This window comes from Hippocampus zosterae, chromosome 1, assembly GCF_025434085.1.
Source record: "Hippocampus zosterae strain Florida chromosome 1, ASM2543408v3, whole genome shotgun sequence".
NCBI classification, from domain to species: Eukaryota; Metazoa; Chordata; class Actinopteri; order Syngnathiformes; family Syngnathidae; genus Hippocampus; species Hippocampus zosterae.
This window is the reverse complement of record NC_067451.1, coordinates 5165732-5189992: the sequence shown is the minus strand read 5'-3', so window position 1 is coordinate 5189992 and position 24261 is coordinate 5165732. Positions and strand designations below refer to the sequence as shown.

Sequence of the window (24261 nt, the reverse complement as noted above, 5' to 3'; positions counted from 1 at the left end):
CTCTCCTCGTTCGCTGTCTTGGGATGGCAAAACATGTTTTCTTTCAAAGGGAAGTCCCCAAACGCCTCGCTCGCTTTTGGCCGCAAGCGCTGTTTAAAAATGAGTTCCAGGCCCCAGCTATTAGCATGTTTATTATCTATCACTGTGTGGCACTTCAATAAAGGTGAAGAGGCAGAGAAACGGCACGGCGTGAGCTTCTGCATGAATCGCTCATTATGGGCACTTGGCTGGGACCGCCCGCTGTAATCTCCAGTGTAAGCAACGGCGTTTATCCCGACTGTCATTACCTGCCGCTGAAAGATTCCTCGCCACCCATGCGCAGCGGCGTATAGGTTAACCACTGGGCAACATGCAAACCAAAACGTATCGCTTTCTTTTAATGTGGGCTCTAATGGCTCGAGTGGCTGGGAGAGAGTTGGGAATGAAGTGTTTTTCAAGCTCGGAAAGATGTGTCATGTTCCACTCGCGCTTTAAAAAAAAAAACTCTCTTGTTAACTACCCGTTGCAATCAGAGGAAGCACTTGATTCTACACCACTTTCTGAAAGCGACCCGTGAACTCTGCCTGGCTGCAATTACTCATGTGACCGGGAACATGACAATGCACTTACGAAGCAATCGGTTTGTTTCGCCGAGGGTTGCGTGCAGCTAACAGATTGACGGAAGGTTCTGGTCTTGCGAGACGGCACCCCTGCTGGGCGACAAACGCGCAGGTTCTCTCTCTCACGTACACACACAAACACACACAGACACACACACTTTTTAATATATTGAAACCCTCCCGAGCAAATGTTCACAAATGCTGACCTTGACACACTTGCCAAGCAGAAAAGTGAACAGCGGACAAAACACGCCTGGTCCAAATATTTCAAGAAGAGTGAGATAAGCCTTCCAGCTACGGCCTCCCTGTGTGGAGTTTGCATGTTCTCCCCGGGCCAGCGTGGGTTTTCTCCGGGTGCTCCGGTTTCCTCCCACATTCCAAAAACATGCGTGGCAGGCTGGTTGAACACTCTAAATTGTCCCTCGGTGTGAGTGTGAGTGTGACTGGTTGTTCGTTTCTGTGTGCCCTGCGATTGGCTGGCAACCGATTCAGGGTGTCCCCCGCCTACTGCCCGAAGACAGCTGGGATAGGCTCCAGCACCCCCGCGACCCTAGTGAGGATCAAGCGGCTCGGAAGATGAATGAATGAATGAATGAATGAGATAAGCCTTTGACTTAAATGAAGAATAATCAAAGCCCCTTTGTGTTGATGGTCTGTGGTCTTTAGCTTTTATTTGGCTAATAGTGGCCAGCCCTCAACATACTGTGGATTGAGCAAAAAGAGGAAGCGGTTGGAGGCGATATGTGGCGAGGGGCCCGATACAATAAAATGTAATGTCCATGAAGAAGTGTGGTGAGACCAGCTATGAGGAATGGAAGCAGCAGCACTGAGCAAAGTTGAAAAAAAATTAGCTTGCTCTTACCGAAATGTGAAGATTTCGATGAATATCCAAAGTGCCTCGAAAGGACAGAATAAGAAATGAACGCATCAATGACGGTGGCCCAAGTGAAAGAAAGCTAAAGAAGCAAGACCGAGGTGTTTTACATGTCTGATGAGGAGTACCGAAGGGCCACCATTTTGGAAGAGAAGATGAAGATGGAGGTACGCGGGACTTGAACAAACATCCGCGCTCACACTGAGGGACAATTTAGAGTGTTCAATCAGCCTGCCACACATGTTTTTGGAATGTGGGAGGAAACCGGAGTACCCGGAGAAAAGCCACATTGGCCCGGGGAGAACATGCAAACTTCACACATGGAGGCCGGAGCTGGGATTGACCTCTGCGCTGTGAGGTCGACGTGCTAACCACTGGCTAACCCGGCCGCCCATATTCTCAACTCTATAAAAAAAAAATTAAACAATGCGACCGAGTTCATTGAACCTGATTAAGGGGGTGAACTAAGATAAGGGGTCTCGTTTAAAGTTGGATGGACTCGTGAGGTGTAGCAGCGTGTGTTTACAGAAAGAAGTCCGGGGATAGAAAATGATTTCTTCTTGAGGGAATACGCGTCCTGTTGCAACATGTGTTTTCCCAACTTTCCAGCTATTAGTTCAATCCCCAAATCACAATATGAGGCGACCCAGCGGAGCAGTGAAGCCTCCAAATTTATTGGTGATTGCACACAACGAGCGTCCTCCTCCACCAAAACTCTGTTGTGGAAGCGCATGTGCCTGTGATTTCTGATCCCAAGTAGAAATATATCTGATCGGATTCTCGGCCATCAATCAATTGATCAGCAGTCCGGTGCCAAAATCAGGCAAGTTATCACAACCCCGCCCCCCGCCCCACTTCTCACATTCTTTGCAATAATTGCCAGAAGGAAGGGTTTGTTTGTACTGTAAATTGTTGGGCAATTATTTGTGGCGCCTGGGGTTTTCCAGGTTGGACCACAAGCAAACCGACAGCATTCCTCAGTAAATTCTCAGTGACCTCAGTTGGGCTAATGACGGGGAGGGACGGGGGTGAGGCGGGGTTAAGGGCAGCTCCTCCTCAGAATGGAGCGACGCGGTGAAGGCTCGTACATGGCGGGAGGTTTCTTTAACCTCTCTGGGTTGGAGTGAATTGCCTCTTGCGACAAAGTACAGTGGTATCTCGACTTCGGAACATCTCTTCAGATGAAATTTTCAAGTTACGAAACGCCTGAGCAGGAAAATATTGCCTCTTGTTACGAAAGAAATTTCAAGATACGAAAGGTAAAAATACAGTACGGCCTGCTACTCGCAACTCCGAGTTTACTGAACGCAACATACTGATAGCTGCTCTTCCATTGGCTATTACAGAGCGTCATCCTGGCATCCCATTGGCTAAGAGGGACTTCTACCGAATGTGTCTGTGTGTGTCGATACATCGATTTGCGTCGTTGCAGTGTTCTCGTTATTCGACCCTTGTGCCATGAGAGGTGTTCAGATAGTTTTACGTACATGTTAAAAGTTAAATGAACATCTTTTTTTTTCTTTACTCGATTCTTTGTCTTTTTCAATTATGCACAACTCATTAATGTGCAGTCATGTAATTCTAACATACATTTTTTACATATTTTGATGCATTTCTATGCTTCATAAAACATTTATGTCTGAATTTTGGGGGGCCTTGGAACGGATTAGGGCATTAGCATGGAAAACGTGTCTCTAGATACAAAATCTTTTAGTTAAGACATTTCTCCCAGAACCAATTCATTTCGTAAGTAGAGGTACCACTGTAATGGACTTTTGGTCGGTCGTACTTTTGCGGATTATTGTAGGTTCAAATCCCCGCCACTAGGTGGCACAGTTGAGCTGACTGCCGCAGTACAAAGGAGGTGTTGGAGGGCTTAACAGTGAGATGAAGAATAGCCTTTGAGTTCAAAAGGAGTCTTACTTCTTTTCTCGTTTACCTCTCCTCTCACATGAACACTTTGAGACAGTAATTCATGCCTTTGTCACATCCCGGCTCGATTACTGCAATGCCCTTTACTTTGGAGTCAGCCAGTCCTCCATTAAGCGCCTTCGGCTGGTCCAGAATGCCGCTGCTCGCCTCTTGACTGGTACTCGTAAGAGGGAGCACATAACTCCTACTCTGGCAACCCTTCATTGGCTCCCCATTCATTTTAGAGTTATTTTCAAGATCCTCCTCTTTGTTTTCAAATCTCTGAATAATCTCGCGCCACCTTACCTCTCTGAGCTCATCCGCCCCTACACACCTGCCCGGCAATGTCTGTGGATCAGACATTGCCCATCTTCAAAACCCTCTTCGAAACTCACTTGTATTCTTTGGCATTCGACTCAGCATGACTTTGATCTTGGTTTTACTGTTTGGTGCTTTCTACCGCCTTTATTACCGATTTGTCTTACTGTTTATTGTGCATGTGAAATCGCTCCATGTACAGCACTTTGTATGCAGCGATGGCTGTTTGAAAGTGCTCTATAAAGACTGTTGACTTGACTTGACTTGACTTGTTTGACTTTGGTGTTTGCTGGCCGAGCAGCCATGAAAGCTCTCACCGCGTTAGCCTATTTAGACAGCTGTGAGGCTGTGGAAAAGCACTTTGAGGGGCTTAATGCGGGATCGGGATGCTGTTTAGCCGTGCACCCACGTTTCCTCTATTCTTTCCGTCAAGCGGACCTATGTGAACTCGACAGAAATCTTGACGGGGAATGAGCTTGATTCCGCTCTGTCAACTGTCAAGGTCATTTGCGGCATTTGTATCAACATGCTCTTGAAGTGTTAAATGCCGATTTTCCTGTCATATGACGCAAAGCGCTAGCACGGGTAAGCGTCAACGCCGGTTCTCCTCTGATGTGTACACAGTCAGAGATGGGAAGATGCTTTACTGTACAAATAAATCGTCTTGGGTGGGTGACGACTTTGCTGGTTTTTAAGCTTTTCGGGCACTTCTAGAGAGCAGGGTCAAAACCGCACCACTTTGCAGAACTTTGTCTTTTTTGATTTGTCTTTTCGACTTGTGTTCATGTGTCGCAGGTGGTGTCGCTGATGGACTTGCGATCGGTTCCAACTTGTCATGATCCTGTTCTTGTGTGAATCCAGCAGGTGGCAGACGAGGGCCTTCCCCTCAGTGTGCACACCTGCAGCATATCGTTAGCCATGTATTCAAGGACTGACAAGCTGGATTATGCGTGTCGGATTATTGACCTTGTTGCTGCTCGTGCTGAAGCATTGTTTTTCCTTGACCTCTCAATCTCGTCATAGTCGTTGTTGTTCCCGTAGTTCCACGTTTTGTAATTATCGTCATTGTTTAGTCCTGTGATCTTAGTGTGAGCTTTTCGTGAGTATTGGACGCTCGTCATTTCGTTTGTTTTCACGATGTTACACAACCTTACCTTTTGCAAGCGCCTTTTGTTGATTCCTTGTTTTTTTTTCCCTCCCGCTTGTGACCAGTCTTGTTCTCTTCTGGACTTTGTCAGTTTTGCCTTTCTGAGAATAAATATTTTTGTTCGCGCGTTCTGTCTGGGATGCTAAACATTATTCGATTTGTTTTCAAAATTAACACAACTCAGTGACGGTGTGCACGTGAAAGGTTGTAGCGTCTCGATATGTGCCCTGCGACTGCGCGGCAACCTCCGCCGTGAACCTGTTCAGGATAAGCGGTTTTAAAAAATGGATGGATGGACTCCCCTGAAGTAACTGAGGTTAAAACACCCCCGCCCCACACCCACATTTTGACGTGCTGTGTTCATATTTGAACTTTGCCGGAATCCACAGCAGAGCCTTCGTGTGAGAGGTGTAGTAATTGTTTGATACATGCCTCGTTGAAAACTTAATTGCACGTATATCAAAAGAATCTCACTGAATTTATGCTTTTCTCAAAGGAGATTTGGCGCTTGAGGTTTCCTTACATTTTTTTGCACCCCCCCCCCCCTCCTCATTTAATCGTTGCCATATTTATCGGTCAGGCACAGGTCATGACAATGAACTTGAGTACCTTCTCGTTGCTCCTTGTTATTGCATCATTATCTAACGGAGGGGAAAATGTCAGCGAGCAAAGTAGGTTCCGAAAGGGTTAAAAGCCTGAATTTGACCACCTTTATCACATTACTATCGCTTTCCGTGGATGTTCCCAAGCCAAAGACAACACCTAATACATTTGCAACAATGAAAAACACATGTTACCGATGTGACTGCAGTTTTCAGGCTGAAAACCGAAACCGAGGCTCTATAGAGCCTTCGCGGCAGATCAGACGCCTCTGTTCTTTTTTTTTTGAGGTGGTAATAACAGCTTTGGACTCACTTGGAGTGTGAATGCTCAGCACTCTCATCAGGTTTAATAAGCTGCTGAGGCAAACCAGGTGCCTCACTGCTCACAATTGGATTGTGGCGGGATCTGTTTCGTGTTTTTTTTTTTGTTCCCCTCTGGATGTAGTCACCTTGTCTGCACCCTCACACAATTGACACCCAACCGGGCGACGTACCCGCACTTTGTTGCCCCTGGAAATGACACAAAAGGCTCAGTTGGAGTCCGATATTTAACCTTGAGGGGTGGTAGCACTGAACCATTGCACATCAGGCCAATCCCCAAATACAGTTCAAGCAATAATATATTTATCACTTCATGCCAGGGGTGGCCAACCTTTTTTTGTCCAAAGATCTACTTTTTGATCAACCGAACTCCTGCGATAGAGCCGTTACCGCACACGCGCGCCTACGCACGCACTTACACACGCATGCCATGATTAGCAAGAGCCAAAACGGCCCTGAAAATGAAAGGAACTGAAAAATAAAGTAGACACAAAGCATTGTGAGTGCTGATTGCTAACAATTTCCGGTGATGCGGTCACACGCCACCGTAGGTTAAAGGTGACCTGCTTTTTTTAATTAGATTTTTAAAATATATATTTTTTTAAGTGAGACTGTTAGGATGCTCACGGTGCAGTGTGCACTAACACAAACATCCATCCATTTTCCGAGCCGCTTGATCCTCACTAGGGTCGCGGGGGGTGCTGGAGCCCATCCCAGCTGTCTTCGGGCAGTAGGCGGGGGACACCCTGAATCGGTTGCCAGCCAATCGCAGGGCACACAGAGACGAACAACCAGTCACGCTCACACTCACACCTTGGGACAATTTAGAGTGTTCAATCAGCCTGCCACGCATGTTTTTGGAATGTGGGAAGAAACCGGAGCACCCGGAGAAAACCCACGCAGGCCCGGGGAGAACATGCAAACTCCACACAGGTAGGCCGGAGCTGGAATCGAACCCGGTACCTCTGCACTGTGAAGCCGACGTGCTAACCACTGGACTACCGGGCCGCCTTAACACAAACATATATCATATTAATAACACACACACAGACACAAATGTTTGGGATTTCCCCCCAACCCTCTCGACACCCCCCGCGATCGACTTGGGACCAATCCGCGAGCTACCGGTCGATCACGATTGACGTATTGGGCACTCCTGCTTTCTACTCATGCTGTTTTGAGCTCCATCAGGAAACTAAAACAAATGAGCTACTCAGACAGGAAAGAGTTTGCCGGGGGGATGAAAAGAACAGGAAGTGTGTTAGATGTGAGCGGCCCCAGACGGACCAGCTTGGTCTTCTGTTCACTTTCAAGGTATTTTTATCAACAATGTCGCGACATTCGTCAGTGTCAGGCATGGAAAGAAACAAAAGCTGATCTCGGTTGTTAACCACACTGGTGAAACTGACTCTGATCTAGAATTAGCATTTAGCAGATGCAGTGACTAAATTGGGATTTTTGGGTCACGCGCTTTGCCCGTTTCTTCCAGTCCACTGAAGACGGGCGGTTTAGCTGGCACAGGTGAGTTCACATGGCTAAAGATGTTTGTTGTTTTTTTTCTCTTTCTTCTTTCTTTTTTCTAAATACATTCTTGCTGCTGGAGGCTGTAAATTTCCCCAGTGTGGGACGAATAAAGGATATCTTATCTTATCTTATCTTTGGATCAAGGAGGTGGCGCGTTAGCCTCAAGTGGTTGAAGTGTCCCGTGTCCTTGTCAAGCTCACCGAGATGAAGGAAATTTAACATGTACGTGTTGGTGAGGAAGTCGATTGTGAGCTTTTACCCCCCCTGATAACTTTCGAGAAACTACATTTGAAAACTTTTCAACCTGCAAAGTACATTCCAGCCACCTGAGTCGGCCATCATGAAAATAGAAGCATGGTAGCTAGAAAATGCGGTGGATTTAACAAATTCATTCATTCATTCATCTTCCGTACCGCTTGATCCTCACTAGGGTCGCGGGGGGTGCTGGAGCCTATCCCAGCTGTCTTCGGGCAATAGGCAGGGGACACCCTGAATCGGTCGCCAGCCAATCGCAGGGCACACAGAGACGAACAACCATTCGCACTCACACTCACACCTAGGGACAATTTAGAGTGTTCAATCAGCCTGCCACGCATGTTTTTGGAATGTGGGAGGAAACCGGAGCACCCGGAGAAAACCCACGCAGGCCCAGGGAGAACATGCAAACTCCACCGATCCACGCCCACACTCACACCTAGGGACAATTTAGAGCGTCCAATCAGCCTGCCACGCATGTTTTTGGAATGTGGGAGGAAACCGGAGCACCCGGAGAAAACCCACGCAGGCCCGGGGAGAACATGCAAACTCCACACAGGGAGGCCAGAGCTGGAATCGAACCCGGTACCTCTGCACTGTGAAGCCGACGTGCTAACCACTGGATACCGGGCCGCCCGATTTAACAAATTAAAACAAACAACATTTTTACGAGAATTACTTCAAAGATATAAAATTGCAGTTTTGGTGCTCACCATCCATCTGTCTTAACTTGGACTGGCGCTGCGGGATTACAACTCTATTCCGATCATCAGGTTTGGAGAAGAATTGGGAAATGTGGTCACTATTCAGCTGCAGGTCGTTAAAAAAAAAAAAAAAAAATCTATCCTGGTAAAACGTTTTAAGGCAGTTGCCCAGAAAGCTGTTTTAACAATAACTTTGATGTAAATCATGCCTGGAGCACAGAGAACGACTTAAATGCGCTCGCTGCACCCTCTTGATTCCAGCGATATGAGGGACGTCCCAGCTAAACGCTGAAGCATGTGATCTGGGTTGCCGTGGTAACGACAAAGTCTCTTTCTCCGTCGGTCTCATTTTGGATTCAAATCGTTTTTTTTTCTCGATTTTTATCCTTGTGTCGGTGCATTCTGGCCGTATGTAAGGATTCCTCCCCTGTGCAACCAGAGAGCGATATCCACCGTTCACCTTCGCTTGGTTGTTTTTTTTTTTTTTTTTTGAAGGCAAGATGATCTCCAACAATGTTGCGGTCGACAACACTTTCAGTGGATTGTCAATCAAGAACATTCATTTCCTTCTCTGGCAGCCATAGTTGTCAAGCAAATGTCGCGGTTTATTTTCTGCACTTGCAAATATGAGAAGGATTTCTTCCGAAAGCAAATATCAGGGTTGTGGATTCAGTAGGGGGGGGGGGGGGGGGTTGCTGCAAGACCCCGCCGTTCAAGCCGATGTCCATTTGTGGTGCGGTTGCCAGATTTTAATTCAAGAGGAACACATCGGACGCAACAGGAGCTGGAAAGTTGCCCAGTTGATGATCCAAAGCCTCTGGGCCAAGAGCCCTCCATCGGAAAGCTTGTTTTTGCTCCACAATTGTCCGGCCTGTTCCCCACCTCCACATGCGCTGGGCCGAAAGTGCCAGATGTTATAACAGGACTAAGAGCAAAGCCCCCCCCCACCTCCCCCGATGTTTTTTTTTTGTGTTTGTGTGTGATATTCATGCACAGTCACAGCCTTCAAATAGGCCTCTGCTTTTTCTTTCAATGTATTTTTGACAGACGTTCTCAATGCAAACTACAAAGAGGGCAAGCCGGGCACAAACCGAAGACGAGACTGACACTTGACCGTTCAGAAGAATGAAGTCAGTCAGTTCGACGATCCGAGTACAGCAAAACGTGCGAACTTGCGGCTGCCCGCCAACTCCTTGTTTGAACGAAGCCTATTTATTGATTGGCTCCTGTGCCAGACTTGAGCCTTGAGCCCCCCCCCCCCCCACCCTCTCCACCCCACCCCCGTCCTCACACTGCACATACAAATATACACTCCTCCCTTCCTCCTTCCCTCCCTCCTTCCATACCCTCCCCTGAATCAAAGTCGCGACTAAGCAGCCCATACGCAGAGAGAAGGCTACAGGCGGACCAGACGCATAGATTGACCCAAAGAGGAGCGCGGACAGCTTTTCAGCAGGCCTCATGAAGTCATGGAGGGCTCGACAGCTTGCCAACTGCTGCTGACGGCTGTTCTCATCCTGGTACTGTTACATCTCACTTTTTTTTTTGAGCCTCTTTTCCGATTTCTTTTTTTTTCTTCCTCTTTTCTTGACCCTATCGGCATGAGCGTCCAGAAATCTCACGTGATCTTGTTTTACCGCGTGTGGCACGTTATTCCGGGGGCGGCGCGCGGTCACGCCTGGAGGTCCTTTCAGATGACCCGCGGTGGCTGAAAAGTGTCCCTTGCTTCCTCTGAGGTCAAATGCCACCCCCCCACCCCCTCCCCATTGAACCCCCGTTGGTTAGGATGCAGTGATGCGGAAGACAAGGGATTGAGCAGATGTGCGGCTATCAAATGTCTTGCCAACCTGACAAGGCCATCTAGTGTGTGTATTCAAGAGAAGGTGCATGAGTCGGGTTTCTCCTTCCCCCCCCGGCCAGGAAAATGTCCTTACGTGCTGACAGGTGACGAGCATCGAATCTGTCCATCAGTGAGCATCGGCGCTCTTGCTCATTTCCTCCTTTCCGCTTGATTGAGTACATGAGGAGTGAGGCCACCTTTCTGTTTTTCTCATTTGACAACGCAAAACGAGCCCAGTCCGTCGTCCCCCGAATGTGCTCCGACGGATTAGATAGCCGCCAAGCGGACATGCGAGCCGTTTGATTATTAGCCCTCTAAATCCCTACGGGCGCTTTGTATTTTACCGCTTTTGTGGAGAACAATAGCGGAGCCCGGTGCCAAAAACATCGTCGTTGTCCTCTTCCAGATTCCATCCCACTTGTCCTCTCCTCTCCCCACCAGCCTCATTTGGCCTCCAGCTGTCTTTGCTTGCCAGTTGACTGCGAAAATTCTCTGATTGCCTTTCAAAAGGAGGAGAATCAAGAGCCCGCCCGCAGATCCAAACGATGCAAGAGTTGGCCCCGTACACAAAGTTAGCGACGGCCATCCTGAAATCCATTGACATCAGTCCACGCACCCTTTTTAAGACCACCCGTCTCAATAAAAAGAGTTTTTACATACCTGATTTCTCCAAAAGAAAAATGGGCTCAAATGCAACATGATCTCTCACATGGACTTTTATGAACTTTGGAATTGGACGTCAATTTCTTTGCTCCACGGCAAACACAGCAGGTTGAATTTGTCCGTTTATGAGCAAGTTGGTGGGTTGGCTCGGCAAAAGGAATCTGCCGCAAAAGAAATCATGTGAGTTACTCGCAAGTGATGGGGGGTCGGGGGGGGGGGGGGGGCAAGCCAAAAGCGGCATCCATCCATCCATCTATCCATTTTCTGAACCGCTTAATCCTCACTCGGTTCGCGGGGGGTGCTGGAGCCTATCCCAGCCGTCTTCGGGCAGTAGGCGGGGGACACCCTGGATCAGTTGCCAGCCAATCGCAGGGCACACAGAAACGAACAACCATTCTCACTCACACTCACACCTAGGGACAATTTAGAGTGTTCAATCAGCCTGCCATGCATGTTTTTGGAAAGTGGGAGGAAACCGGAGCACCCGGAGAAAACCCACGCAGGCCCGGGGAGAACATGCAAACTCCACACAGGGAGGCCGGAGCTGGAATCGAACCTGGTACCTCTGCACTGTGAAGACGACGTGCTAACCACTGGACTACCGGGCCGCCCTCCTGCCAAAAGCGGCAACACTTTGAAATTGTCATCCAAATGGGAAGAGAAGTCAAATTGCAAAAAAAAAAGAAAACCAAACACTTTCTGGTCGGAACGTCATTCTCCTTCTGTTGTTATTGTTGTCGATTTATTGTCCAGAGTAGCCAGAACAGAGATGGCACATCGCAAATGTCACAAATCTTCCATTTCCCGTGCAACGGTTTTCATATTTTCCTCTCTTGCTGACACTGGCAGCTTCTTCGAAAAATAAAACAAAGTTGGAGTCTCATTCATAAGGTTATCGCTGGGCTGAAGTCTTGTGGTCTGTTTTTGTCCAACTTCGGGGTGAGGGTGGGGGGGGGGGGTAATTCTGATGCAAATGCCCCCCCCAGGATCGGTGGCGTAAAGTATTTCTGCAAATATGCATAAAAACATCAGAAAGGCCGTCTTTGTGTTTCGGTTATCGAATGATGGTATCGAATGATATGAGGTGGCTTTTATTTCATTTTTTTTTTTACCTCCTTTGCATCCATTTTGTTTTCACGGCCACCACTGAATGGCAGATTATTTAATTGAAAGTGTTTGCGCCGCGAGTCTTTTCAGACACATTCCGACTGCCATGGGAGGTGTATGATTTGTCCCAGCGTTAGTTCCATTTCGCAGAGTATTTTAATTTTTTTCTACGAAAAAGAGACGCCGCTCCCTCTCGCCTGCCTTTCAAAGGGAGCGGCGGCTTTTTTCAAGCATGCCAACTTAGCCGGCCTTGCTTCTCACCCTCCGCCGTCGTTCGATCGACTGCCGGCGGCATTGTCGGGCCAAAAGAAAGAAACGCAACACGCACGCATTCAGCCGGAGGTGATGCGTATCACATGACCATGCCAGATTTTTCAAAATAAACACCTTGTTTTAGAGCTTGATGAATCTGGGCCGTTAAATCACTCGAAAATGAAGCGCCATGTCATTGAGAGGGCGAGCGCACGCTTTGTGAACCAGTACCGTGACCCCGCATCCATTTGATCTCCTGATCCCGTCTCTCAATGCGCAGAGCTCACGGACGGCCCGTTCGGAAGAGGACCGAGACACTCTGTGGGACGCCTGGGGCTCGTGGAGCGAATGTTCCCGTACCTGCGGAGGAGGAGCGTCATATTCCCTGAGACGATGTCTCAGTTCCAAGTAAGGCTTCCGCACAATTGCACCAGGCTATATTTAGTCGGCACCAACGGCCAACGTCTAGCTCCAGCCTGGATCACGTGAGGCCTATTTAGAAAATGAAATACCTCGTTGACCTTTGGATAAATGGAAACGTCTTGTGGCCAATTTGTAAGCGTGTGTTCAAACGCCATCCAGATTCATTTCGACTTTTGAAAAGAAAAACCTCCTGCCTGCAGGCCGGGCTGCTTTCGATTAGACTTCCATATTTTGGCTTTAACATTCAGTCTGGTCGGCCTCTCTCTCCCGCTCCCAATCGTTCCGCCAAATAAACCCAGACAATTGCCTTAATAGCGTGAGTCACCCTCCCATCGTCTGCAACAGGAGTTCCCGCAATGCTGTTACCATCGGTTAACAGATGTCCATAGAAGAAGGCTTGAGTTCGTTCCTGACAATAGGGAAGGAAATGGAATGGCAATACCAAAGGCAAATTCGAGGGTGTGATTGTTTTTTTCAAACAATTTGTGGAGCAAGAGAAGGAAAAGGACTAGAGGTGAAAAGCACACCTTTTTCCGGAAACTGGATCGGAATTGTCTATGTTGATGTTTAAAAAAAAAAAAAAAAAAAAAAAAAAAGAAAAGAAAACCTTTATTAATCTCGCAATGGAGAAATTCCAGATTCACAGCAGCAAATTTATGAAAGGAAGAAGTAGAACAACAAAAAAATAGGAGCTGCTGGAAAGGCAGCCACTCTCGCGGCGCCATTTTGAAGTCAAAATAAGAAAAATAACACAAGACAACACATAGGACAGAGACAGTCGTGCAATCTTCACCACTTTTCTGCATACACTTTGTTGTCTGAAGCAGTTCTAGATGAAAGAGGAGAGGATCAAAGTGTCCTTTCACCAGTGGATCAGAGACATCATGCTGAAAAATGTGCACACGTCTGCTACAAGCAAAGTTTTGAAAGCAAACACGAAGTTGTAGCGTCCGTTGACGAAAAGAGATTAGTTCACTTCTCCTGTCCCACATAATCCGCTTCAAACTCCAAGCCGCGACTCCTAGCTCCAAATCCGCATTTACGTTTTTTGGAGGCGGTCTTTGAACGCCTCTCGAGTCGAACGCGCTAGGGAAGGCGAGTTGTCGGAGAGAGTATTCGTTTGAGAGTTTTGAAAAATTAATAGTGTACGTTAAAAAAAAAAACAGCAGTTGTCTTTGTTTCGGAGTTGCAACACTACTAATGTCACCTTCATTGACTCCGCACACAGTTGTACCAGCCTGATTTGATTGCGTTTCGCAACTTTGTTTGTTTGTTTATTGAACATAAAACATATGCAGTAATAATTTGACAGAAATTAAGGTAGATAAAAAAGTAAAAAGAAAGAAATCAGTCTTCATTCAACACAGTTATTATGTTCAAGGGAGTAGGATGAAGTAAAAAACGTATCTAGTCCTACCCCGTTATGTGTTTATATCTACTAAATCATTTTTATATCAATCAGAAAAGAAAAAGTAAGAAGAAGTCTCCATTAAGGCTCATACTTTACCCTTAACCGTGATATTTTTACAACTTTTGGTTTGTTTCGGGATTATATACATCCTCACCCTGGCACTCTTGTGTTAACTTTACGCTGGCCCACCCAAAGCCGACACACGTCGCCAACTTGAGCGCTTGCTCGATTAGCAAGTGGAACAAACCAGCTTCACTGCATCTTACGACCACATCCAGTTCCACGTTTATTTGGACACTTTTATGCCACACGAGGCTGACGATGGTGTCTGTCAGATGGCGTGTCTCAATAAGTCGCCAGTTGGAACGTCCGCTTCATATGAGTGCTTCCGTGGTCGCGATGGATTTTGTCATAAGCAGCCATCCGTGCGAAATGTATACTTGCTCGCATGCAAAGGTTTTATAAAACCTTCATTGGAGTTTTGTTTTTTAAATTGCACGAAATTCGTTGCTTTATTCAGCATGATGCGAATGTATATTTCCCTCACTACTAATAGGAGCCAACCTTCAATTCCTTCAATACTTCTGCCTGGTTTATTTCATGAATTGTTGTAAAGACCGTAATTCCCATGGAAAGTTTCCAACTTTCAAAATCCCGGGAAGTGACTTTAACCCTTTCAGAATTTACTACAGTGGACAGTTTATCATATGATCAGGTTACAGGTTATCATTATCGGTGCATGAAAGGATTAAAACCAAGGCCACGCTCAATCCACAGTGTTGTGGCCTCCATTTTGATGTAACCTGGCATTGGCATGATGTCGCCTGCCTCAGAATAGGAGACCACCTGCTGTTTGGCTCCAAAGCAAAACACCTCCCTTTGCTGCAGCACCACAGAAGGTGTCAATGTATAGCGAGAATAGTAAACAAAGAGCAATGAGATTGAAAACAGCTTCTTTTCCGGTGGAGAATATTGATGACAAAAGATAAATGGTAAGGCAGTCATGATAAATAATACAACTGTGTTCTGAGTTGTAGTATTACTCAGTGTTCCAAGCACATGAATTATTGCACAGAGGTAATGTTCCAGGCATACTTGAGTATTGCAAATGAAATGTATCAAACGCAATCAGAAGGTCGAATTTTGTTCGGTGTTACCGTTGTACCTCGGCTTGGCATTTGAATTCGTTTCATGATCCAGATTGTAACTCAATTTACGAATGGGTGAAATCAATTTTCCTTTTTGAAATGAATCAAAATGCCATTCATCTATCCCAGCCCTGCATAGGGATCATAGAAACAAATGAAAATAAATGACGAAATGTTAAACTCACCATGAATGTTGCTGTTGGAATGAGTAGGATGCCTGCACTTGTTTCTCTTTAACAAGTCGGTCCCATTCTAAGGTCTTTTATTTTCCCACCAGAAAACTCCAAAGGCTTGTTTTTAAATTTGCAGCATTGTTCCTCGCAAGCTATTATGTAGAGTGAGTTCCGAATTCAAGTCAGCTAGCAATAATTCTGAACTTTAAATACCGTATTTTCCGGATTATAAATCGTCCCAGCCATAAAATGCATAAAAAAAGAAGGGAAAACATATATAAATCGCACTGGAGTACAAGTCGCATTTTGGGGGAATTATATTTGATCAAATAAAACACCAAGAACAGTCATCTTGAAAGGCAATTTAAAATAAAAAATAAAATAGAGAACAGCGGGGTGAATAAGTGCACGATATGCTAACGTTTCGTGACGCATAAACAATGAACTGAGAACGTGCCTGGTATGTTGAAGTCACATATTAAGAGTTATTCAGACAACTAGAGCAAAAAGAACATGCGAAACAATTTACTAAATCAGTGTCACTCTAAATCACGAAATCCAATGAAATCGTCATCCTCGATGTCATTTTTGAAACAACTCCATCAACCCCGCGCCTCCTCTTCTACGTCCCCTACGTCAGACTAGTCGTCGATTTATCAACACAGGCCTAAAGCGCCCTCTTGTGGTGCAATGTGGAAATAACGTGAAATGATATAATAACACCTTAATAATTTCACACAAAAGTCGCTCCAGAGTATCGGTCGCCCCCCACTACCCCTCCGACCAAACTATGAAAAAAACTGACTTTCCTGCGTTCTTCACTCTTGAATACAGCTTTCTGTTTTTGGAAAGTTGTAGGTTCTTCTATGCCACTATTTTTGCCGTTTTCCCCTTTCAAAAGAATTTCTCCAATCACGTTTGTTTCTTTGTTTTAACTCCTTTTTGATAGATTCAGATTCAGAAAACTTTATTTATCCCCGTGGGGCAATTAGATAGCGTACATTACATGATAAATTCCAAAATGTGACTGTAAGTGAAGGTTCAACTGTAGAAGTGAATATTGTTGAGGATGATGCTGTTGGCCCTTGTCGAACTGGAGCTATTTCCCATTCCTCGTATTTGATCCCCAAAACTTTTGACACCGTATTGAATTCTACTTTTACCTTGGCGATTGTCAGGAAAGGAAAATGCGTGTCGCTCATCCCGGGCTGATTTGTTCCCCGTCTCTCCGGCTTGGCAGAGGAGCAAGTCTGGATTTGACTAATGCTGCTGCGCCACGTGCTCTGTATCGCCTGCCTCCGTAAGAATCCTCGAGCGTCTCCGTCATCTGTCGCTCCGAAACCCTTGCCGTGTTGTGTCTAATTCTGGTTCCACTCTGGAATTCCTCTCAAGCTTTTCCAAAGTCAACAGAATTGCCTTTGATTGGTTTCCACCGGAGCCACAGATAATTGGCCCATCATATTCGCCGTCAATGTTAGCCCAGTGGTTAGCACGTCGGCTTCACAGTGCAGAGGTGCCGGGTTCGATTCCAGCTCCGGCCTCCCTGTGTGGAGTTTGCATGTTCTCCCCGGGCCTGCGTGGGTTTACTCCGGGTGCTCCGGTTTCCTCCCACATTCCAAAAACATGCGTGGCAGGCTGATTGAACACTCTAAATTGTCCCTAGGTGTGAGTGTGAGTGCGAATGGTTGTTTGTTTCTTTGTGCCCTGCGATTGGCTGGCAACTGATTCAGGGTGTCCCCCGCCTACTGCCCGAAGACAGCTGGGATAGGCTCCAGCACCCCCCGCGACCCTAGTGAGGATCAAGCGGCTCGGAAGATGAATGAATGTTTTATCATCGGTCAGCATCAGCAAAAGCAACGCGAACCTCGAGGGTTTGTACGATAATTGGAGTGGAGATACTGGAGATTGTCGTACCGACATCCCAAACCGTTCCAATGTGTTTGACCAGCTGGGAGGGCTGGGAGGTACTTTTAGGATCCTCTTGAGAGGCTGATCAGTTGTATGATCGCAACAGTGGTATCAAAAACAACTGGAGGGCGACGGACCGGATTCATGGTCGTGTCCACCCTCTTGCGTTTGGAGCTATATGAGCTTTATCTTGGCACGGATCAATGATAACATGTCAAAATGGTGATTTTTGCCTGGCGTCAACGCCTTCCGTTTCATTGAAGGTCAGCAGATTTCAAAGTGTGATTAAATCTCCTTTGACTGTGTTGCGCTTCGTGCGCGGTCACATTGTACGGCCGCGATGATGTCTTTTGCGAGCTGGCCGCGGAACCTCGCGCGCTTGCGGCTTGCCACATGTGAAAAGCTTTGAGCAAATGTGGAGCTAACCACCAAGCCTTTGGGTGCGCATGACTGGTGTATATTGCGGTTTGCCTCATCATTCAACACCACCCAATGCCGGTTCACACAAGTGCTCCTTTTTCCCCTCCTTCCTCCCCCTCTAGGACCTGCGAAGGGCAGAATATCAAATATCGCACATGCAGTAATGTGGTAAGTTCAGCATCGTCATAGCATCGAACCTCCAAATGGGGTCATGGGGGTGGCGGTTGGGGGTTGCTTTCTTGAAATGAATGAACTTGCAAATAACTCCTGCTGTTGGCAGAGGATAAAGGCCAAGCCCCGCTGCCACAAAATACCTAAAATGGAGAGGATCATCAAGCATCTACAACGGGGGTGTCAAAGTCATTTTAGTCACGGGCCGATTTGGAGTTGCGTCTTCCCTCGGAGGGCCGTAATGACAGTGAAACCACAAAATTTGTACACAGCAATTTAATACATGACTAGTTTTGAAATCAGTCAATTGTAATAATTTGTTCAATTAATGTTCAAGTGAGTGTAAACAGGGTAACAAAATTATGACTAAATCTTAACATTATTTATTACACCTGACAAGTTGACATTTTGGTCCATATTTTAGCAAGTTGACACACATGATTTGCAGGCCACATAAAATGATCTGGTGGGCCGGATCTGGCCCCGGGGCCTTGAGTTTGACACAGTTTGACACCACAAATGGATGGATGAAATTCTAATTTGTAATACGGTAGTTCAAAAAAGTAAGCACCCCGCTTCCAAAGAGCGCCTCATGAACCTGGAAGAAGTCGCATTCATGCGACTCTGGTCGGTTCGTCCCTTTGTTCAGTGGCCTTATTTTTATTCTTTGACATTTGTCATCACTTTGTCTGATAAAATGCTATGAATTACAACCAAAAAAAAATTACAAATATGAAACAAAAGTGCCCTTTAAATAGTTTTAATCTGTGCAGATTTGCGTCGTGTCATTGAAAATCATCTGAAGCACAATATGAGAGACACGGTACAAAGACCTAACTTGAAACTGCAAATAGAATATTAATGTTTACCATAGGCGGCCCGGTAGTCCAGTGGCTAGCACAGCGGCTTCACAGTGCAGGGGTACCGGGTTCGATTCCAGCTCCGGCCTCCCTGTGTGGAGTTTGCATGTTCTCCCCGGGCCTGCGTGGGTTTTCTCCGGGTGCTCCGGTTTCCTCCCACATCCCAAAAATATGCATGGCAGGCTGATTGAACACTCTAAATTGTCCCTAGGTGTGAAAACCACACTATTGTCAACCAAAACACAAAGATTGACCCCCAAATACGCAGCGGTTCACGTTAACGCCAAGCATCATGTCCTTGCACTTTGACGTCATCTTTCTCTCAGGACTGCCCCGTGGATTCCGGAGACTTCCGGGCTCAGCAGTGTTCCGCCCACGCCGACGTTCGCTACCAGGGCCGGTTCCACGAGTGGCTGCCTGTATACAACGACCCGGACAACCCGTGCGCCCTCAAATGCAAAGCGAAAGGGTCCGGGCTGCTGGTGGAGCTGGCGCCCAAGGTTCTAGATGGGACACGTTGTTACACCGAGTCCCTAGACATGTGCATCAGTGGCATGTGCCAGGTGGGTCAGAGCGCTACAATATTACAAATGAGCATCCTGAACGCAATCTCATTATCTTCAAATGATGTTTCATTATCGCTATGTGATGATAAACCGCGACGCCTTATTACTCGAGCTATCCGCTAGTGTCAAATGATCACGTCTCCAAGCACTCCCAGGTCCCATCACGACTGAGATAGTCTTCGGCCGTCCGGCCTGCGTGTTTTCCTAGATTGTCGGCTGCGATCACGAGTTGGGGAGCGCGGTCAAAGAGGACAACTGCGGCGTCTGCGGCGGCGACGGCTCCTCCTGCAGGCTGGTGCGAGGGCACTACAAATCTCAGCACGCCTCAGGAAAAAGTATGTCCAATGCCAAGATCTGTTTTTGTTGTTGCACGGGTTGAATATATGTGATTAAAATATATCTTGTCCCGCCCACCTTTTTCTCCTGAAGCGGAGGACACTGTTGTCGTCATCCCCTTCAAAAGTCGACATGTTCGTCTTATTCTGAAAGGCCCGGATCACTTGTGTAAGTCCTGGTAGGTCCGGGGTGCTCTTCCATCCACATCTGCCAAATACTGTACAGTGGTACCTCTTCTTAAAAATGTCTCTTCCTACGAAATTTTCAAGTTACAAAACGTCTCAAGAGGAAAATCTTGCCTCTTGTTACGAAAGAAATTTCAAAATACGAAAGGTAAAAATGCAGTATGGTCTGCTACTCTCAACTCCGAGTTTCCTAAACGCAACATACTGATAGCTGCTCTGCCGTTGGCTATTACCGAGCATCATCCTGGCATTTCATTGGCTAAGATGGACCTCTACTGAAAGTGTCTATGTGGGCTGATATATACAGTTTGTGTCTATGCAGCGTCAGACAATGGCCCAATGGTAAACAAATGCGAACTCCAACTGGTCAACTGGGTTCGAGACCCGGGTTCGGCCTTATGCACAAAGTTTGGGCGGCCCGGTAGTCCAGTGGTTAGCACATGGGCTTCACAGTGCAGAGGTACCGGGTTCGATTCCAGCTCCGGCCTCCCTGTGTGGAGTTTGCATGTTCTCCCCGGGCCTGCGTGGGTTTTCTCCGGGTTTCCTACCACATTCCAAAAACATGCATGGTAGGCTGATTGGACGCTCTAAATTGTCCCTAGGTGTGAATGTGAGCGTGGATGGTTGTTCGTCTCTGTGTGCCCTGCGATTGGCTGGCAACTGATCCAGGGTGTCCCCCGCCTACTGCCCAAAGACGGCTGGGATAGGCTCCAGCACCCCCCACGACCCTAGTAAGGATTAAACGTTTCAGAAAATGGATGGATGGATGTCTATGCAGCGTTTTTGTCTTTTGCCCCTCGGGCCACGAGGCATTCAGATAGTTTTAGAAAAAGTGTTCACCAGTCCGGCAATCGCACACTATGCTGATGTTTGCCTTGGACATTTTCGAAAGATTGTTCAAAGCCGACAAAAGCAAACGTCCTCGGATCAGCTCTTTACCAAATGCCAGGCAAACACCACTTCTGAGAGTGAACATGAACGAAAGAGGGCAAAAAAAACCCCCCAATGAGAACGCGTTTAAAAGTTAAATGACCATCATTTTTATTCTTTATTCTGTATAGTTTTATACATGATGTACAACTCTCATTTATTGTGCAATAATCTAATCGTAACATGTATTTGTTACATATTGTGGTGCATTTTTATGTTTTAGGAAACATTTATGTCTGAATTTTGGGGGGGCTTGGAACGAATTAGGGCATTTACATGGAAAACGCGTCCCTACTTACAAAATGTTCTAGTTAGGGAATTTCTAACGGCACCAATTAATTTCGTAGGTAAACGTACCACTGTACTTGTGCTTGATAGCGTCAAATAACTCATTGTACCATTTTTCCTAAACTTGCATTTACAGCTATCGCCAGATATTGTTCAGCCTTTGGAACCAAGCAGATGCCTCCATCAACAAATGTCATCAGCCGACAAATTAAATCACTCGCTAATCATACGTTTAACCTACTGTATGTTTTCTTTTCAAGTTAGCTTTCCCAAGCCCTTTTTTTCTGAATGGAGAGCTTTTTCATTCTCCTTTTGGCACGCAAATTGGAACCATGTGCGCACAGATGTTGACTGTTGTTGGTTACCGCTCAATCCTGCGCTCCCCAATGTTTTCGTTGCCCTTAATGTCCTTGTTGGAAATCCACATGGCCGTCTTGGGTTAGGGTTGAAATGAGGTCAACTCCTGTTAGAGCTTAGCGGCAGCATGTCAAAGGGAGCGACTTTCTCTCCAAACCTTCGAGTACGTTTCCTGTCCATTTGTTTATAGTGCGGTCATGGTTGGCTCGCGAAATGGGGGCACCTGCCAAGGATGCAAAATGTCCGCGGAATCTAAGACTGTGACAATCATAGTATGAATCAAAAGAGTTCTTCCCCCCCCCCCCCCCCCGCCCCCCTCCATATGTGCGCACGTATTCATTCCCTTCTTCAGATGTGGAGAGTAAGACTCTGCAAGGCGTGAAAGGCCAATGCGTCTTGGATCAATCAGCGCAGTACCAACTGGAAAACACCACCCTAGACTACCAGAAACTGTCAGATAAGGAAGTCCTGCGAATTCCGGGGCCACTGGGGGCGGATTTCACCATCCAAGTAAGCACTCAGCGTCATTTCAGGTGCATTAAATGTGTAGTGGCGGCCCGGTAGTCCAGTGATTTAGCTCGTCGGCTTCACAGTGCAGAGGTACCGGGTTCGATTGCAGTTCCGGCCTCCCTGTGTGGAGTTTCATGTTCTCCCCGGGCCTGCGTGGGTTTTCTCCGGGTGCTCCGGTTTCCTCCCACATTCCCAAAACATGCGTGGCAGGCTGATTGAACACTCTAAATTGTCCCTAGGTGTGAGTGTGAGTGCGAATGGTTGTTCGTCTCTGTGTGCCCTGCGATTGGCTGGCAACCGATTCAGGGTGTCCCCCGCCTACTGCCCGGAGACGGCTGGGATGGGCTCCAGCACCCCCCGCGACCCTAGTGAGGATCAAGCGGTACGGAAGATGAATGAATGAATGAATGAATAAATGTGTAGTTATCAACACTGCTTGTTCAAAACTTTAGCTCCCATAATTTATTCAATCTTTCAAATATTCTTCTGGCAGGTCCAATTTGCAGCTGGACCGGACAGCATCGTCCAATACATATTCTACCAGCCCATCATCCACCGCTGGAGGGAAACTGACTTCTTTCCTTGCTCTGTCACTTGTGGCGGCGGTAAGCGAGAGAGATGCTTGTTGTGAACGGGTTTTCTGTTTGTAAACAATAGGTTGGGGCCCGTGAGAAAATGATGAGGAAAAACTCAGATATACTACTAAAGGTTTTGTTTTGATGTTGACATTTTTTTGGGGTGGGGAGTTTATTTCCCTCCATCCACCCATCCATCCATTTTTCTGATGCGCTCATCCTCACAAGGGTGGCAGGGCGTGCTGGAGCCAATCCCAGCTGTTTTCGGGCAGTAGCCTGAACTGTGCAGAGGTGCAGGGTTGGATTCCGGCGATGGCCTTCCTATGTGGACTTTGCATGTTCTCCCCGTGCTTGAGTGGCTTTTCTACGGGTACTCCAGTTTCCTCCTACATTCCAAAAACATGTGTGGCAGGTTCATGGAACACTCGAAAATTGTCCCTCGTTGTGGGTGTGAGCGCGGATGTTTGTTCGTCTACGTGTGCCCTGCGATTCTGGGCCAAGTCTGAAAAGACGTTTAAAAACGTCTTTGGGAGTGAATGGGTTAAGGGAGTACCCCGCCTACTGCCCGTAGACAGCTGAGATAACCTCCAGCACACCCCGCGATCCTTGTGAGGATAAACAGATCCGAAAATGGATGGATGGATAACGGTTAGCTTATCGATTATATTCTTTAGCCTCAATGATCAAGTTGACCAGGTCTTTTTTTTTTTTAATCAGTTCACTCGGTGCAATGTAAATCACATCTTTTCGGTTGCCACCACACACATCTTAACTCTGGCTTTCGAAGAAAGAAAGCTTCAAACATCCTTCAAGACATTTCTTTTCCCAATGGCTTTGCCTCGCTCAAATGACATGTAAGGGTTTGTTGACGAGCGGTGCCCTCAAAGAAAACTCAAATTTTTACCACCCGGATGTGTAATATCAAGGTGAAAAGGTCACGCCTGCTTTCTTTGGCCGGCCCAGGGTACCAGCTGACGTCCGCGGAGTGCTTCGACCTGCGTAGCGGCCGAGTGGTTGTTGACCAATACTGCCATTATTACCCAGAGAACAGCAAGCCCAAACCCAAACTGCAGGAGTGCAACATGGAGCCCTGCCTGGCCAGGTTACATTGCTTGATTTGCTCTTTCGAAGACACATGATGTCAACATAAATAATCATCTCTTATCTTTTAGTGACGGCTACAAGCAGATCATGCCGTATGACCTATACCACCCCCTCCCTCAGTATGTCCTCCTGACTTTCACAAAAACAAAACACAAAAAAAACATGAGGTACCATCCACGCATATGCATTTCCATCATTTGACCTTGTTGTCTTGTAAGGTGGGAGAGCAGCCCTTGGACGGCCTGCTCCACTTCCTGCGGCGGGGGCATCCAGACTCGCTCAGTTTCCTGCGTGGAGGAAGATATGCAGGGGACGGTCATCGTAACGGACGAGTGGAAGTGCCTTTATGCCCCCAAGATGGCCATCTTGCAGCCCTGCAACACTTTTGACTGCCCCACCTGGATGGCCCAGGAGTGGTCACCTGTAAGTTGACTTCATGTAAATTCACACTCACGCCTCAGTTGGGACGATGGTTGTGGGTTTGACCCTCAGCCCTTGTGTCCTTGAGTAAGTCAAGTCAAGTCAACAGTATTTCTAGAGCACTTTCAAACAGCCATCGCTGCATACAAAGTGCTGTACATGGAGCGATTTAACATACACAATAAATAGGAAGACGAATCGGTAATAAAGGCGGTAGAAAGCACCAAGCAGTAAAACCAAGAACAAATCTAAGTCATGCTGAGTCGAACGCCAAAGAATACAAGTGAGTTTTGAGGAGGGCTTTGAAGATGGGCAGCGAGGAGGCTTGCCGAATGTGCAGTGGGAGGTCATTCCAGAGA

The 24261-nt window shown here is 46.9% G+C and overlaps 1 protein-coding gene across 4 annotated transcripts in view; it reads left to right on the top strand.

The window, feature by feature from the left end:
- Positions 1-24261, top strand: part of adamtsl3 (ADAMTS-like 3) — a 70710-nt gene that overhangs the window by 31668 nt on the left and 14781 nt on the right. For 3 of the 4 annotated variants that reach the window (XM_052078272.1, XM_052078292.1, XM_052078286.1), the window contains exons 3-12: positions 12398-12525; positions 17723-17768; positions 18958-19194; positions 19406-19532; positions 19627-19701; positions 21646-21803; positions 22297-22408; positions 23342-23480; positions 23551-23601; positions 23701-23905. In XM_052078272.1, coding sequence (XP_051934232.1) covers positions 12398-12525; positions 17723-17768; positions 18958-19194; positions 19406-19532; positions 19627-19701; positions 21646-21803; positions 22297-22408; positions 23342-23480; positions 23551-23601; positions 23701-23905 — 1278 coding nt within the window. Of the gene's footprint in view, positions 1-9612; positions 9776-12397; positions 12526-17722; positions 17769-18957; positions 19195-19405; positions 19533-19626; positions 19702-21645; positions 21804-22296; positions 22409-23341; positions 23481-23550; positions 23602-23700; positions 23906-24261 lie in introns of those variants that run through there. The other variant, XM_052078280.1, reaches the window with a different exon arrangement.